This window comes from Coregonus lavaretus (genome assembly GCF_964263955.1).
Source record: "Coregonus lavaretus genome assembly, chromosome: 28".
NCBI classification, from domain to species: Eukaryota; Metazoa; Chordata; class Actinopteri; order Salmoniformes; family Salmonidae; genus Coregonus; species Coregonus lavaretus.
In genome coordinates, this window is record NC_140015.1 from 20,201,660 (window position 1) to 20,219,343 (window position 17,684).

Genomic DNA, 17,684 nt, shown 5'->3' on the forward strand with positions numbered 1-17,684 from the left:
ACATGTCACATGGTGATTGTCATGTGACCATTGGAAGCTGCGGCTTTGTGATTGTCGGCAAAGCCCATATTCTCTTGTAATTTGTTTCCTCAATGTTTAGCTTTCGGACAGTCCTAAACAATCATTTCTTATTGTATTTACGCTTATGAATTCATTAATGTCCTGCAAAGCATCGCCATGGCATCATCGAACTGTAACTGCACCCAAGACGGTACAGGTTGGTCATGTATTTCAATTTATCAGTCTAGCAGAAGCCTAATTCTTAAACTAAAGGTGTATACAATAACTATTTTCATAAGGATAATGTATTTCTTGTATAGTGTTAAATGAGAAGGCTGCATGTCATCTGTGAGTGCTCAGCATTGCAATAGGTTGATAATAGGCTAATTGTATGGCAATAATGCTTCCATTGCTGTATCATACCTAGCCCAAGAATATACTAAATGTTCTTTTCAGAAGCGAATTGACTCTGGCAGCCAAAACAGCCAAAGAATCCATCTAAACGTGAATCGATTCGCAAAAACATTAAGCCCTCTACTTTCATATCACATCAAAATAATTTCAAAAATGCAAAATATACTCTTAACAATTGCAGCCGATAGTATTTTTCAGTTACAACACGTTTGTGGCGTCCTTGTTCCCACACAGGTGTTGGGAGACGCAGATACATAATTAGCAGAGGTAGTCGCCTCTGTCTTCCGTAAACAAGCGCTGTAACATGGAAATATGTCCGTGTGGGAACCCTAACCCTATAAAGGTGTATTAATTGTTTGTTTTTTGTTTATGGAAAAGTATTTGTTGATATGAAAGTTAAGTTCCATATGTTTCCAAAACTGTATCCCTTGCAAGGCCTATTTCCTTTTAGAAAGAGCTTCAGGGCTCTTTCAGAGCCTTGGATGCCCAACTAACAAACGTTCCCACAACTTTAGAGAATGTTCCCTTAAAAGTCTCTTTAGGTCATTAACTCACTTTTTCATTGGGATGTGCAAGGAATGTTTCCAAGAGACCATCCCCTTAATCTCAAATAGAACTTGGTTGCCATGTTCTCCATAATTTAAGATATTAATGTTCTAACCACGTTTCATAAACATTGTGTCCAGTTTTCTGAGGGTTAGGAGAATATTCCATCAATGTCCCACCAAACAGCGCTGTATGGAAGCACAAAGCTGGTTGCCATGTTCTCAGAACATAAGTTAATGTTCTAGACGCGTTTCATGGGAACGTTGCAACAACATTTCTGTGTATCAGTTGTCAGGACATCGACAGATAGGCCAATAGTTTTCTGGAAAGGGCCTAACTATATTGGCCCATTAAGCACATGCCCTAGATATATCATTATTGGGACAGTTGTTGGGGCATTTGTCATTGGTAATGGAGGCCTGGGTTCAAGACCTGCTAGGAGAGTCACCCTACTCTCTCATTCTTAGCAATATACACTGAGTGTACAAAACATTAGGAACGCCTTCCTAATATTCAGTTGCTCCCCCTTTTGCCCTCAGAGCAGCCTCAATTCGTTGGGGCATGGACTCTACAAGGTGTCAATAAAAATAAAAAAACCAGAAATACCTTATTTACATAAGTATTCAGACCCTTTGCTATGAGACTCGTAATTGAGCTCCGGTGTATCCTGTTTCCATTGATCATCCTTGAGATGTTTCTACAACTTGATTGGAGTCCACCTGTGGTAAATTCAATTGATTGGACATGATTAGGAAAGGCACAGACATGTCTATCTAAGGTCCCACAGTTGACAGTGCATGTCAGAGCAAAAACCAAGCCATGAGGTCGAAGGAATCCTCCGTAGAGCTCCGAGACAGGATTGTGTCGAGGCACAGATCTGGGGAAGGGTACCAAAACATTTCTGCAGAATTGAAGGTCCCCATAAACACAGTGGCCTCCATCATTCTTAAATCGAAGAAGTTTGGAACCACCAAGACTCTTCCTAAAGCTGGCCATCCCGGCCAAACTGAGCAATCGGGGTAGAAGGGCCTTGGTCAGGGAGTTGACCAAGAACCCGATGGTCACTCTGACAGAGCTCCAGAGGTCCTCTGTGGAGATGGGAGAACCTTCCAGAAGGACAACCATCTCTGCAGCACTCCACCAATTAGGCCTTTATGGTAGAGTAGCCAGATGGAAGCCACTCCTCAGTAAAAGGCACGACAGCCCGCTTGGAGTTTTCCAAAAGGCACCTAAAGGACTCTCAGACCATGAGAAACAAGATTCTCTGGTCTGATGAAACCAAGATTGAACTCTTTGGCCTGAATGCCAACCGTCACGTCTGGAGGAAACCTGGCACCATCCCTACCGTGAAGCATGGTGGTGGCAGCATCACGCTGTGGGGAATTTTTTTAGCGGCAGGGACTGGGAGACTAGTCAGGATCGAGGGAAAAATGAACAGAGCAAAGTACAGAGAGATCTTTGATGAAAACCTGCTCCAGAGCGCTCAGGACCTCAGACTGGGGCCAAGGTTCACCTTCCAACAAGACAACGACCCTAAGCACACAGCCAAGTCATCGCAGGAGTGGCTTCGGAACAAGTCTCTGAATGTCCTTGAGTGGCCCAGCCAGAGCCCGGACTTGAACCCGATCGAACATCTCTGGAGAGACCTGAAAATAGCTGTGCAGCGACGCTCCCCATCCAACCTGACAGCACTTGAGAGGATCTGCAGAGAAGAATGGGAGAAACTCCCCAAATACAGGTGTGCCACGCTTGTAGCGTCATACCAAAGAATACTCGAGGCTGTAATCACTGCCAAAGGTGCTTCAACAAAGTACTGAGTAAAGGGTCTGAATACTTATGTAAATGTAATATTTCAGTTGTTTATTTTTAATACATTTGCAAACATTTCTAAAAACCTGATTTTGCTTTGTCATAATGGGTTATTTTATGTAGATTGAGGGGGAAAAAAACAATTTAATCCATTTTAGAATAAGGCTGTAACGTAACAATGTGGAACTAGTCAAGGGGTCTGAATACTTTTCTATTGAATGGGCTATATCATACCTACTGATCCAATGCATGCTTGAATTATATAGTTCTAGTAAAAATATAATACCACATCACTTTTTAGATATACCTTCTCTATGTTGTATGTAGGAACCCATGTCTGTCATTAATTCTCTCTCAGAGAAGGATGAGCTGTTCTCACCTGTGAGCAGCTACAGCTCCCATGACCTCAGTGGCGGGAACCCCCGGCTCACCGGTCTGGTAGGCTCAGAGCTCCGGCAACAGCAGGAGGAGGAGGCACTGCGGAGGAAGCTCAAGTACTTCTTCATGAGCCCCTGTGACAAGTACCACGCCAAGGGCCGCAAGCCCTTTAAACTGGTCCTGCAGCTGCTCAAGATCCTCATCGTCACTGTACAGGTGGGCCTTTACTGAACTGAAGAGTTGGTATTCATGATGGGGCTTCTCAGTTGATTTTGATGATTGTTTTAACCTTTAATCCCCTGTCACTCCCTTCTCTAGTTAGTCCTGTTTGGCTTGAGTAACCAGATGGTGGTGACATTCAAGGAAGAGAACACAGCATCCTTCAAACACCTTTTCCTTAAAGACTACCGGGATGGCTCTTCAATGGCAATCCACACACAGAGTGAACTCTATAGCCATATTTATTATGCTATAGATCAGGTACTAGTATCTCAGTACGCAACTCTAAACAGAGACAGGCAGATGAGTGACTTCTCAACCCTCTCATTTTGCTCTCTGTAATGCCTTATGTTATTGTTGTTTTTAAATTATATTTTGTCTTCATTGTCTGTCTATATTATGTCTTGCTATTAGTATAACTGTATGTTACCTATTACATTCATCACCCTTTCTATTTTATTTTCCTCAGTACCTGGCTCTACCACAGACATCAGTGGGGCGGTATGCATATGTGTGGGGTGAGGGTGTGAATGGGAGCGCCCTCTCTCTATGCCAGCGGTACTACAAGAGGGGCATCATCGACCCCATCAAAGACACCTTTGACATCGACCCCCAAGTTATCACCGGTACCCTGGCCGCATTCTCCTTTTTTTCTCCTTCTGTTTATTAAGTTGTCTATCAAATTCCCCCTTCATGTATTTCACATCAAAATCTGTCAGTCTTGGTTTTTTTTATCCACTGCCAGTTCTCTTTGGCCCGTAAGGAAGTGACTGTTAGTGAGTCAAAGCTCCACATATGTCAAGAGTTGCCCTCTAACCGTGCCCTACTTTCAGTGCTGAGAATAGATCCTGTCCATAAAAAGCACTAACCATATAAGTGCTATTTCCACTACCATCAGCAAAATAATAGTTGGAGAGCTGGCCAGATGGAAGTCTTCTGTTCAATTCACCTGCTGATTTCACAAAGATAGTTCATTAGCACACAGTTTTATGTGCTTTGGCAACGGACCATTGTTTGAAATGTTATCAGAAGTGTCAAGGTTGGCAACTTAACAGAAGTAGTTAAAGTAACCTTGTTTTTCAAAATGTTGAAATTGTGAAAGTCTATATTTTCCATTGGCTTTGGAAAAAAGTGAATAACGGAATACTTGCAAGTGTCAAATGTACACTGAGTATACAAAACATTAAGAAGACCTGAGTTTGAAGACTCAAGAGACAGATTCCAACATCTGTGAAATGTTGGGCGGGGGGTGCAACTCGATATTAGGAAGGTGTTCCTAATGTTTGGTTTACTCAGTGTATATGGTTCTGGAAATGAAAATCGTCTGGGTTTTTGTTCCTCTCTCTCAACTTCCTCTTACTCCATCCTTCTGTCCTTTTCAGATTGCGTTGGTGTTGACCCACTACCAAACCCTCCTTCTCCTCCTGATTACAGTGACTACAAGAACTTCACTCTCCAGTTTCACAAGTGAGACACCCACACAATGGTCTCCCTCGCTCCCTCTCCCCCTTTTATTATTGCATGCAATTCCTCATGGGGTTTTGAATCCCATTTTTGTAATTTTGTCAGTCCTTTCTTATGCTAATGTCACGAGTCATTTCAGCATTGCATATCAACATAGATAGAACATTACTAGGTAACATCACTTCTCTATTGAGATTACATGCATACATTCCTCTTACTGGATCTTGTCTCTCTTCTTCTTCTTGGTCTCCAGGCTGATCAATGTGACCATTCAGTTCCAGCTGAAGGCCATAAACATCCAGACCATCATCAACAATGAAATCCCAGACTGCTACACCTTTGCTATCATGGTGAGATGACCTATCAATTTCCCCTGAACAGCCCAGTCTTTCCCCAATATGCATTTAAATCGTGGTTGCCACTGCAAAAAAGATTAAATGATAAAAACAACAAATTAAATACAAAAATGTGGGATAGTAAAACGTTTTCAGTGTAAACTTAAGCGACTAAATACAGATATAACATACAGTGGGGAGAACGAGTATTTGATACACTGCCGATTTTGCAGGTTTTCCTACTTACAAAGCATGTAGAGGTCTATAATTTTTATCATAGGTACACTTCAACTGTGAGAGACGGAATCCAGAAAATCACATTTGTATGATTTAAGTAATTAATTTGCATTTTATTGCATGACATAAGTATTTGATACATCAGAAAAGCAGAACTTAATATTTGGTACAGAAACCTTTGTTTGCAGGTCTTGACCAGGTTTGCACACACTGCAGCAGGGATTTTGGCCCACTCCTCCATACAGACCTTCTCCAGATCCTTCAGGTTTCGGGGCTGTCGCTGGGCAATACGGACTTTCAGCTCCCTCCAAAGATTTTCTATTGGGTTCAGGTCTGGAGACTGGCTAGGCCACTCCAGGACCTTGAGATGCTTCTTACGGAGCCACTCCTTAGTTGCCCTGCCTGTGTGTTTCGGGTCGTTGTCATGCTGGAAGACCCAGCCACGACCCATCTTCAATGCTCTTACTGAGGGAAGGAGGTTGTTGGCCAAGATCTCGCGATACATGGCCCCATCCATCCTCCCCTCAATACGGTGCAGTCGTCCCGTCCCCTTTGCAGAAAAGCATCCCCAAAGAATGATGTTTCCACCTCCATGTTTCACGGTTGGGATGGTGTTCTTGGGGTTGTACTCATCCTTCTTCTTCCTCCAAACACGGCAAGTGGAGTTTAGACCAAAAAGCTCTATTTTTGTCTCATCAGACCACATGACCTTCTCCCATTCCTCCTCTGGATCATCCAGATGGTCATTGGCAAACTTCAGACGGGCCTGGACATGCGCTGGCTTGAGCAGGGGGACCTTGCGTGCGCTGCAGGATTTTAATCCATGGCGGCGTAGTGTGTTACTAATGGTTTTCTTTGAGACTGTGGTCCCAGCTCTCTTCAGGTCATTGACCAGGTCCTGCCGTGTAGTTCTGGGCTGATCCCTCACCTTCCTCATGATCATTGATGACCCACGAGGTGAGATCTTGCATGGAGCCCCAGACCGAGGGTGATTGACCGTCATCTTGAACTTCTTCCATTTTCTAATAATTGCGCCAACAGTTGTTGCCTTCTCACCAAGCTGCTTGCCTATTGTCCTGTAGCCCATCCCAGCCTTGTGCAGGTCTACAATTTTATTCCTGATGTCCTTACACAGCTCTCTGGTCTTGGCCATTGTGGAGAGGTTGGAGTCTGTTTGATTGAGTGTGTGGACAGGTGTCTTTTATACAGGTAACGAGTTCAAACAGGTGCAGTTAATACAGGTAATGAGTGGAGAACAGGAGGGCTTCTTAAAGAAAAACTAACAGGTCTGTGAGAGCCGGAGTTCTTACTGGTTGGTAGGTGATCAAATACTTATGTCATGCAATAAAATGCAAATGAATTACTTAAAAATCATACAATGTGATTTTCTGGATTTTTGTTTTAGATTCAGTCTCTCACAGTTGAAGTGTACCTATGATCAAAAATTACAGACCTCTACATGCTTTGTAAGTAGGAAAACCTGCAAAATCGGCAGTGTATCAAATACTTGTTCTCCCCACTGTATGTAGAAAATATATAATGGCGCAATATATTTTAAAATAAGATCATCTTTGAGAACTAACAAACACCAAAATAAAAGTCATGGCATGTGGCCCCCATTTATTTTGTTATAATTTTTGTGTCACTCAGATAGCATAAGAACACGGCATAAGCCATGACAAAATGTGTAGAATTGCAGGAAATTAGCTTTAAAACAGCAAAATTGTCTCAGCGGCCAAGAGGGCCAATAAAACCGCGCCATTGGCCATGCCCACTAGAACGCCACACCCCCTCGCCCAACTTTCCCACCGCTGCTGAAAAAAATCCTAGGGGAAGCACTGCAGCCCCATACAGTCCACTGTATCTTTAGACAGCTGTTATAAAGCCAGGATTTGTGTTGTAGCTACGTTTACAGTGTGTGTATTGTGGCTGCTGTCAGGTTGTCCTGGATAACAAGGCTCACAGCGGCAGAGTGAAGATCAGTCTGCTCAACCATGCTTCCATCAAGAAGTGCAAAGACCCCAACGTGTGGGGACATGGTGAGAGAAGGAGGGATGGGGGGGTACTGACGTTTTGATTGGGAGGTAAAGCTTGAGATTGATTCACTTCTTTCCTGCTGTTCCTTACTAGCCGTTTTCCTCTTCCTTCCCTTCACTCCCTGACTTAATTCATTCAAACACCCCTCCTCTCTTCTTCCTCCCATAGCGGAGAACTATGCACGGGAGGCTTTTGACGTGCTGGTGGCCATAGTGTGTCTGCTGTCCCTGCTGCTGTGTGGTCGCTCCATCGTCAGAGGCGTCATCCTACAACATGTAAGACCAAGGCTGAGCCCCAAAAGGCAAAAATGTTGTTACATTGTAATTATACTGAACAAAAATATAAACGCAACAATTTCAAAGATTTTACTGAGTTATAGTTCATAGAAGGAAATCAGTCAATTGAAATAAATTCATTCATTCATAGGCCCACCCACTTGGGAGCCAGGCACACCCTCTGGGGAGCCAGGCCCAGCCAGTCGGAATGAGTATTTCCCCCACAAAAGGGCTTTATTACAGACAGAAATACTTCTCAGCATCCTGACATATTTTCTCTTATCTTACCACCACTAATGAGATGGGTGTGCTTGATGCATGTTGAGTCGACATTCTCAAAGTCAGGGGGCGTGGTCGACAGTGCACACCTTATCTCTCCTGTTACATCCAACCTGGATCGATATTTGTTTTTAATGTAGACGAGAGCACTGAATCAGCGTACCATGAGTCCCTTTGAGTCAGGACCCAAAACTCATCCATAGCGACCCGTGTATTCGTTGTCTGCAGCATTCGATCACATGACCGCTCGATCAGCTGTTTGATTTCACTTACCGGCATGTCAACTGAGCCAGGATCACAGTCAAACGGATTTAGCTGATTCGGTCACTCATCTGTAGATTTTTTGGGGGGTATTTCCCCTGCATGCTTGCGTCCAGATTGTTCAGTTTCCCAAATATGTATGTTACATAGGCAAGGAGACACATTTTCTATTCATTACACAAATTCAACAAAGTCTGTTTTTTACATCCATTGCAAATGACAACAGTTCCTTTCTCAATTACATATTTTTTTACAACACTCCCCCTCGATAACCACCAAGCCTTGGTGTAGGAAATAGAACATTGTCATGCTCTGATCCCATATCTCCACAGGTTTGCGAACGGGCGTGCGCGATATAGTTTACAATCGAAGTTACCTGCTGCATATATCCAAGTTCTGCGCTCAGCTCTTTTGCCGCCAGTTGCTCTTGGTGTATCCATTATAGCTCAGTGGGTGTATCATACAATGCATCCATATGGCAGAGGGAGACCCATTCATAACTAAAGTGCAGAGGCCTGCCCACTGTCCTGCCATAGATGGAGCCCCATCTGTGCAAAAGCCCACCATTCGATCCCATGCAATCTCTTTTTCGTCAGTATAGCCAGCACACATAAGGTGGAGATTGAGTCATTCAGTCAGTTTACTCTTGACTGCTAGCTATAACATCAATTCTTAGTTTCACAGTGTTATCTGACAACGGTATTGATGTGTGTTTCTGTGCCTCTGTCGCCCCACATTTTGTTTTCACCTCATCAATTGCGGCCGGTAATATCAGTCTCTGCAATAGTGTGTTGTTTCATAGCATAGCGGGCTTAGCCATTCACCGTGGGAATGATTCCAGTGCAACGGTCAAGTGCAGCCTTTTCCCACGACCTAAGGGCGTTCTCTGGTCGAATTTAAACTTTTAGATTTGAATAATTTTCATTTAGATTTTTAATGTTAACCACATTACAATGATTTTGAGAGACAAAGACGGTAATATATACCGAACCAGTCAAAAGTTTGGCCACACCTACTCATTCAAGGGTTTCTCTTTATTTTTACTATTATTCTACATTGTAGAATAATAGTGAAGATATCAAAACAATGAAATAACACATATGGAATCATGTAGTAACCAAAAAAGTGTTAAACAAAGTAGCCACCCTTTGCCTTGATGACAGCTTTGTACACTCTTGGCATTCTCTCAACCAGCTTCACCTGGAATGCTTTTCCAACAGTCTTGTAGGAGTTCCCACATGCTGAGCACTTGTTGTCTGCTTTTCCTTCACTCTGCGGTACAACTCATCCCAAACCATCTCAATTGGGTTGAGGTCGGGTGATTGTGGAGGCCAGGTCATCTGATGCAGCACTACATCACTCTCCTTCATGGTAAAATAGCCCTTATACAGCCTGGTGGTGTGTTTTGGGTCATTGTCCTGTTGAAAAAACAAATGATAGTCCCACTAAGCGCAAACCAGATGGGATGGCGTATCGCTGCAGAATGCTGTGGTAGCCATGCTGGTTAAGTGTGCCTTGATTTAGAATTCAATCACAGACAGTGTCACCAGCGAAGCACCATCAAACCTCCTCCTCCATGCTTCACGGTTGGAACTACACATGCGGAAATCATACGTTCACCTACTCTGCGTCTCACAAAGACACAGCGGTTGGAACCAAAAATCTCAAATTTGAGGACAGATTTCCACCGGTCTAATGTCCATTGCTTGTGTTTCTTGGCCCAAGCAAGTCTCTTTTTTTTATTGGTGTCCTTTAGTAGTGGTTTCTTTGCAGCAATTCGACCATGAAGGCCTGATTCACACAGTCTCCTCTGAACAGTTGATGTTGAGATGTGTCTGTTACTTGAACTCTGTGAAGCGTTTATTTGGGCTGCAATCTGAGGTGCAGTTAACTCTAATGAACTTACCCTCTGCAGCAGAGGTAACTCTGGGTCTTCCTTTCCTGTGGCGGTCCTCATGAGAGCTAGTTTCATCATTGCGCTTGATGGTTTTTGCGACTGCACTTGAAGAAACATTCAAAGTTCTTGGAATTTTCCGTATTGACTGACCTTCATTTCTTAAAGTAATGATGGACTGTCATTTCTCTTTGCTGTTCTTGCCATAATATGGACTTGGTCTTTTACCAAATAGGGCTATCTTCTGTACCCCCCCCCCCTTGCTTTGGCACCCCAATGGTGGAACAAGCTCCCTCACGACGCCAGGACAGCGGAGTCACTCACCACCTTCCGGAGACATTTGAAACCCCACCTCTTTAAGGAATACCTGGGATAGGATAAAGTAATCCTTCTACCCCCCCTTACCCCCCCCCCCCCCCCAAAAAAAAAAAAAAAAAACAAAGATTGTAAAAAATAAATAAAAAATACATTGTAAAGTGGTTATCCCACTGGCTATAAGGTGAATGCACCAATTTGTAAGTCGCTCTGGATAAGAGCGTCTGCTAAATGACGTAAATGTAAATGTTGTCACAACACAACTGATTGGCTCAAACGCATTAAGAAGGAAATAAATTCCACAAATTAACTTTTAACAAGGCACATCTGTTAATTGAAATGCATTCCAGGTGACTACCTCATGAAGCTGGTTGAGAATGCCAAATCTAAAATATATTTTGATTTGGTTAACACTTATTTGGTTACTACATGATTCCATATGTGTTATTTCATAGTTTTGATGTCTTCACTATTATTCTACAATGTATAAAATAGTACAAATAAAGAGAACATTTTTTAACCAGGATTTTGGAAATTCTCCAGAGACCCCATTTTCATATCAGGCGACCCCTAGTTTGGGAACCGCTGGTTTATTATGTTCATTTGTCTGATCTGTCTCTTTGTGTTTGTCTGACAGGAGTATGTCCAGTTTTTCAGACACAGGCTGAATCACAGTGTGTGCTGGGCAGACAGGATGGAGTTCATTAACGGCTGGTTCATCCTGCTCATCATCAGTGACCTGCTCACCATCACTGGCAGCTTCATCAAGATTGGCATAGAGTCCAAGGTAATACAGAACAATGCATTTATTTTAGTTTTATATCTTTCCAGGCCTGCGCCAGTCCCCCCCACCCTTAGCGTTAGACAGAGCAAATAATGTAATTATTAATACAAATAATTACTTTGACTCTGTCCTTCAGAACATGTCGTTGTATGATGTGTGTGGGATTCTGCTCGGTACCTCCACTCTGCTGGTGTGGGTGGGAGTCCTCCGCTACCTCAGTTTCTTCCAGAAGTACAACGTGAGTGACACGCATATTCAGTCACACAAAAATGCACACATTGACATTTAAGCTGAATGGCTTTCTGAGGAGGTTTTGCATCACTTCCCACCTCTTTTTCTTTTTCCATGTGTAAATTAGTCTTACGTTTTCTCACTCCCTCACTCTCAGATCCTGATTGTGACACTGCGGGCTGCCTTCCCTAATGTAATCCGCTTCTGCCTCTGTGTAGCTGCCATATACCTGGGTTACTGCTTCTGTGGCTGGATCGTGCTGGGGCCCTACCATACCAAGGTATTTGGTCATGGACAGGACATACACACATATATATTTGTGTATTGTTAATGAATAATACAAATATATCACAAATAAACGTGTTCTAATATACCAATTCATCCTCCTCTCTGTCCCTGCAGTTCCGCTCTCTGTCCATGGTGTCAGAGTGCCTGTTTTCTCTGATCAACGGGGACGATATGTTTGTGACGTTTGCTGAGATGCAGAAGAGCAGCACGCTGGTGTGGGTGTTCAGCCAGGTCTACCTCTACACCTTCATCTCCCTCTTCATCTACATGGTGCTCTCCCTCTTCATCGCCCTCATCACCGGAGCCTACGATGCCATCATGGTACTGTGGATGGGAGGGGAGCGGGAGGGATAAAGGATGAGGGGGGTGATAGAAGGAGAGGATGAGTGATGGCGGGTGGAATGAGTGAATGGAGAAATGCAGGAGACATGATTTTAGGGACATTGAAATAAAAGATGGAGTGTTGACAAGTGCCATATGGAGAAAATGGTGCAATGTACAGAAAGTAGGATGGAAGAAGATTCTTTACAGTAGTTTCATCGAAGCACTCTGTTTGTCTCTCTACAGGCCCAAACCCAGGAGCCGATGCACATCACAGACCTGCATGCATTCATAGCAGAGTGTACTGATACACCTTGCTCTGGAAAGTTCCGTGGCCCAGAGGCATCCTCCTGTTCATTCTGCTGCTGCTGTGACTGATGAGGAGGAGAGAAAAGGGGAGAGCGTGAGTATGTTCGTGTGTGTGTCATTCAGGGTTTGATGTTTTTGTCTTTGAAGTCATCTCCATTCCATTGATATAGATTGGTAATTTGTCTCTATATTTCAGATCCACCAGTGGGAGGATATCTTCCGGGTGATCTGACCTTGGACTACACTGTCCTCTGTAGGATGTGGCGCGCCAGTGCATTTAAACTCACATAGACTGGTACAGTACAACCTACATGTTACTAACTGCTGTAGATCGCACATTAATATTTAAAATGCCAGTTCATTGGGTTTTTATAGCTAACAAGTTACATTCGTATGGCTAGCACATTCTGCTAACTAATTCATGACTGTAATACAGCAATATAGCTAGCTGTCGTTTCAGAGAGGAAACTGATTTTGCACAACGTATATCTGAATATGTCTTACTAAATAGGTTTTTTTGTTTATTTATGGTGCAATTGTTTTGATTTAAATTGTCGATAAGCCTTTGTTGAATTGGGTCTGCATGACCCTATGACTGAGGGAAGGCAATGGTTTAATTGTGCTTTACTGTGCCTGGGGGCCCTGAACGTTATGATTGTCCTCTGACTCAAGTTTATGACAGATACACACTAACAGACAGGCTGAAACATGCACACCATTATGTACTGAAGGCTACTCCCTATTTTCCTCTTTGGTCCTTTGTTCCCTTCTCCTCCTCTGGATGGGATGACTACATGTTCAAGGACCTGCAACCATAGTTAGTCATCAATACGTATGAAGCCTTTGGTGTAAAGAGCCAAGTGACCCTGGCCTGTACACCAATGCACTGCGAGACAGAGCCATAGTGGGTTTTATAGTGCACTGTACAGACTCCATATTGTTGAGGAAAAGCCTTTTTTAACAATGTTGTTTTAAAACCACCCTTATGAATTATTTTGTTGGATGACTGTTGCACCAAAATACAAGGCCAGTAAGGGAGGTTCAGTCTTTATTTTATGAGATATGTCTGACATTGTGATATTGAATTCAGTGTTCATTTATTGATTATCTTTCTGGGCAAATTAATTCTGCAAACCAGTATGTGGTCCAAATCATGATTCACTGAAGGAACGGGACTGAATTATCATATTTTATCTGTTTTGTTTGAAAAACCTTTTGAAGTGATGATGTAATTTCATAGTATGAAAGCTCATAGTGACGTTCATTAGGAGAAAAAAGGACTCTCATTGCACAAGATTCATAAGGGATCAAAAGGAAGGGAAGAGTTGTCAGGATAGGACAAATAGAGAAATCATTGATGCCTACCCAGAATGCACTGTTTCTGGTGAAGGTGTGTTTTTCCATGACATGTTTACTTGAATAAATAATCTTTGTATGTGTTGACGACCAGAAAATATGTACATTTTTCAATTATTTGAATGTTTTTACTTAGTACATTTATGTTGCTTGAGATTGTTATCAGGGACCCATATACGATGAGTCGTGATGACAGAGCTTGAAGCGGTGCTAAACGTCTCATGGCATACAGCACAGTGGAGCAGCAGAATACTTGTAAGGGCTGTAGTAGTACTGTATTTCTTAACTACATGTGTTTTATACTCTGCTAATGTGATAATTTCTGATGTATTTAATTGTTTTCCTCTTTTTTTCAAAATGTTGTGGTTGGTTAGACTGACACTAATAATTTTGGATGAGCATCTCACTTGTACAGATTTGTTTACTTTTTTTAAAGCTGTTTTCGTCTCATGCACTTTTTGTTCAGTACATTGCATTTCTGTGCCACCTCTCTATCGAATGCCAGTAAACCTCCTCCAATTAAAACTATTGAAAATCGTACTGTTTATTTCTACCAAGCAGAGTCCTATTTTCTGTTGATGTGGTCCATGTTATTACATGTAGCTTTTCTGCTCTCTCGTGTCAAGGACATTTACATTTAGTCCTCTTCATAGTCACTGAGGCAGAACAACCATTTCCTTTTGTCAATTATATCGGTTGAGTGGTCGACCTGTTATGAACTTTTAAAGGGTAATGTGACAAACTTGCTTTAAGACAGTTTTCTATGTATATGGATTGATGGTGAATTGTGCTTGTTCAGATCATCATTGGTTCTCATCCTCATGCCAGGGCCTGCCCAGTACAGTGCCCCTGTGACTGTGGTGGTATGATAGCATCACTAGAGGGAGACAGGTGCCTCTTGTCTGATTACACAACCTCTACCAGCCAGCCAGTCAAAGGAAATCAATATCTAAGAGGCCATAAAGAAAGAAGAGGAAACAGAAACGAAGGGGATGAGAGAGGGAAATAGTTTAGAGTAGCTTGTTTTAAAGGGCCAAAATGTACCACATGCCAGTACACATGCACATCTCAAAACAAAATATAAGTGAAAGGAGATAACATGGCCTATGTGAGCTTAGATAAATGCACATAATTGAAAAAGTACACAAATATATCAAGATCAGTGCAGAGATCTGCACAGTCAGTGCTCTTAATGTAGCTTAGTCTGAGTGGTATAGAGGAGAGGGGCCCCTGTTCGATACCTTAGTAGCAGCATGCATTATTAACGGCAGGATACAGCCAGCCAGGGCTGGGAAGCACTCCCACTAACCCATCAACCAGAAACTAGCCTGCCTGGACATCATCAGGTTTCAGGGTAACAATACCAATTAAACAGAAAGTCCTCTAAAGCTAGCCACATGGGACACAAGGCCTCCTCTATTTTAGTGTTTAGAGTGAAACTAGGTGATAACATGAGCTGCGTGTGGATTTTACTAGGCTGTGTGCATAATGCAGATGTAAGATTAAGATTGCTGTATCTGAAATGTTCTATTATGACATTTTGTTTTAACATAAACGTTCAAGTCAGCATGTCGCAATGAGATTAGGTTATCATTGACTGTAGTCGAAGTATGTAAGTATACAGTGAGGGGAAAAAAGTATTTGATCCCCTGCTGATTTTGTACTTTTGCCCACTGACAAAGAAATTATCAGTCTATAATTTTAATGGTAGGTTTATTTGAACAGTGAGAGACAGAATAACAACAACAAAATCCAGAAAAACGCATGTCAAAGATGTTATAAATTGATTTGCATTTTAATGAGGGAAATAAGTATTTGACCCCTCTGCAAAACATGACTTAGTACTTGGTGGCAAAACCCTTGTTGGCAATCACAGAGGTCAGACGTTTCTTGTAGTTGGCCACCAGGTTTGCACACATCTCAGGAGGGATTTTGTCCCACTCCACTTTGCAGATCTTCTCCAAGTCATTAATGTTTTGAGGCTGACGTTTGGCAACTCGAACCTTCAGCTCCCTCCACAGATTTTCTATGGGATTAAGGTCTGGAGACTGGCTAGGCCACTCCAGGACCTTAATGTGCTTCTTCTTGAGCCACTCTTTTGTTGCCTTGGCCCTGTGTTTTGGGTCATTGTCATGCTGGAATACCCATCCACGACCCATTTTCAATGCCCTGGCTGAGGGAAGGAGGTTCTCACCCAAGATTTGACGGTACATGGCCCGTCCATTGTACCTTTGATGCGGTGAAGTTGTTCTGTCCCCCCTTGTGGGGATGGTGTTCTTGGGGTCATAGGCAGCATTCCTCCTCCTCCAAACACAGCGAGTTGAGTTGATGCCAAAGAACTCCATTTTGGTCTCATCTGACCACAACACTTTCACCCAGTTCTCCTCTGAATCATTCAGATGTTCATTGGCAAACTTCAGACGGGCATGTATATGTGCTTTCTTGAGCAGGGGGACCTTGCGGGCGCTGCAGGATTTCAGTCCTTCACGGCGTAGTGTGTTACCAATTGTTTTCTTGGTGACTATGGTCCCAGCTGCCTTGAGATCATTGACAAGATCCTCCCGTGTAGTTCTAGGCTGATTCCTCACCGTTCTCATGATCATTGCAACTCCACGAGGTGAGATCTTGCATGGAACCCCAGGCCGAGGGAGATTGACAGTTCTTTTGTGTTTCTTCCATTTGTGAATAATCGCACCAACTGTTGTCACCTTCTCACCAAGCTGCTTGGAGATGGTCTTGTAGCCCATTCCAGCCTTGTGTAGGTCTACAATCTTGTCCCTGACATCCTTGGAGAGCTCTTTGGTCTTGGCCATGGTGGAGAGTTTGGAATCTGATTGATTGATTGCTTCTGTGGACAGGTGTCTTTTATACAGGTAACAAACTGAGATTAGGAGCACTCCCTTTAAGAGTGTGCTCCTAATCTCAGCTCGTTACCTGTATAAAAGACACCTGGGAGCCAGAAATCTTTCTGATTGAGAGGGGGTAAAATACTTATTTCCCTCATTAAAATGCAAATCAATTTATAACATTTGTGACATGCATTTTTCTGGATTTTTTTGTTGTTATTCTGTCTCTCACTGTTCAAATAAACCTACCATTAAAATTATAGACTGATCATTTCTTTGTCAGTGGGCAAACGTACAAAATCAGCAGGGGATCAAATACTTTTTTCCCTCACTGTATAGCCAGTTGTATGTGTGTGTTACATGTGTTCTTCAAGTGTGTTAGTATGCAGCGTGTCAATGACATGCTGTGTTGGCACATTCTGTTCTCCTGGGAGCCCATGCTCACACAACAGAAGCCGGTGCACTGCTGGCGTATGCTAACTTGTGAACATAGTATTCAGAGGCATGTAATGAAGATCAGGCTACCATGGACAGTGTGCCGTGTTGTAATGTTTACATCCTAGGTATTCGAAATCCATTTCTTGACCAGAAACACATGTCTGTGAATCTCCTTTGAGGATATTGAGTATGTCTGATAAGATGGGTGCGTCTCCATCTTTAGTTTTTTGTTTTTGCACAATACCTGCTTCCTCCTTTGTGTGATTTGACTGATATGAGAACAGCCTGTGTTACAGCACTCAAGCTTGTATGTGTGTCACTCTGTGTGTCTGCGCGCAAGTGTTAGTATGTTTGTGTGTATTCCTTGTCAAAGTTAACACAACAACATCCAGAGGCTTGGCTTTGCTTGACTGAGTGTGCGCCAGTCCTTTTGTGCTGCGTTGCCCCAGCTGGGCTGCTGGCCAGGGGAAAACAACAATGAGATAAATAACAGGGGAACTGGGTGGCGAGTACACTGCCCTGCCCCTTCCTGTCTCCACTGCAGCACACCACAGCCTGTGTGGAAAAAAACTTCCTCTCTTTGTTGTGCCTGTTTCACCAAGCCAATACGTCCATCACTGGCAGGCCGACACTAGTATAGCACCCCCA

At 43.0% G+C, this 17,684-nt stretch overlaps 1 protein-coding gene across 1 annotated transcript; it reads left to right on the plus strand.

The window, feature by feature from the left end:
- Window positions 1-29: 29 nt before the first annotated feature.
- LOC311104009 (mucolipin-1-like) lies at window positions 30-14,280 on the plus strand. Its single transcript, XM_084145654.1, has 14 exons — window positions 30-217; window positions 3,128-3,363; window positions 3,466-3,627; window positions 3,836-3,992; window positions 4,749-4,833; window positions 5,084-5,180; window positions 7,342-7,441; window positions 7,608-7,714; window positions 11,101-11,250; window positions 11,384-11,485; window positions 11,636-11,758; window positions 11,881-12,087; window positions 12,334-12,490; window positions 12,593-14,280. Exons 1-13 carry the CDS (start codon window positions 178-180, stop codon window positions 12,463-12,465), a joined length of 1,698 nt encoding a protein of 565 aa, XP_084001780.1. The 5' UTR covers window positions 30-177; the 3' UTR covers window positions 12,466-12,490; window positions 12,593-14,280.
- The last annotated feature ends 3,404 nt before the right edge of the window (window positions 14,281-17,684 follow it).

Coding starts and splice junctions, on each gene's coding strand:
- LOC311104009 (XM_084145654.1), top strand. CDS start 178: ATGGCATCATCGAACTGTAACTGCACCCAAGACGGTACAG. Junction 11,486..11,635: donor GTTTCTTCCAGAAGTACAAC/GTGAGTGACACG, acceptor CCTCACTCTCAG/ATCCTGATTGTGACACTGCG. Junction 12,088..12,333: donor GAGCCTACGATGCCATCATG/GTACTGTGGATG, acceptor GTCTCTCTACAG/GCCCAAACCCAGGAGCCGAT.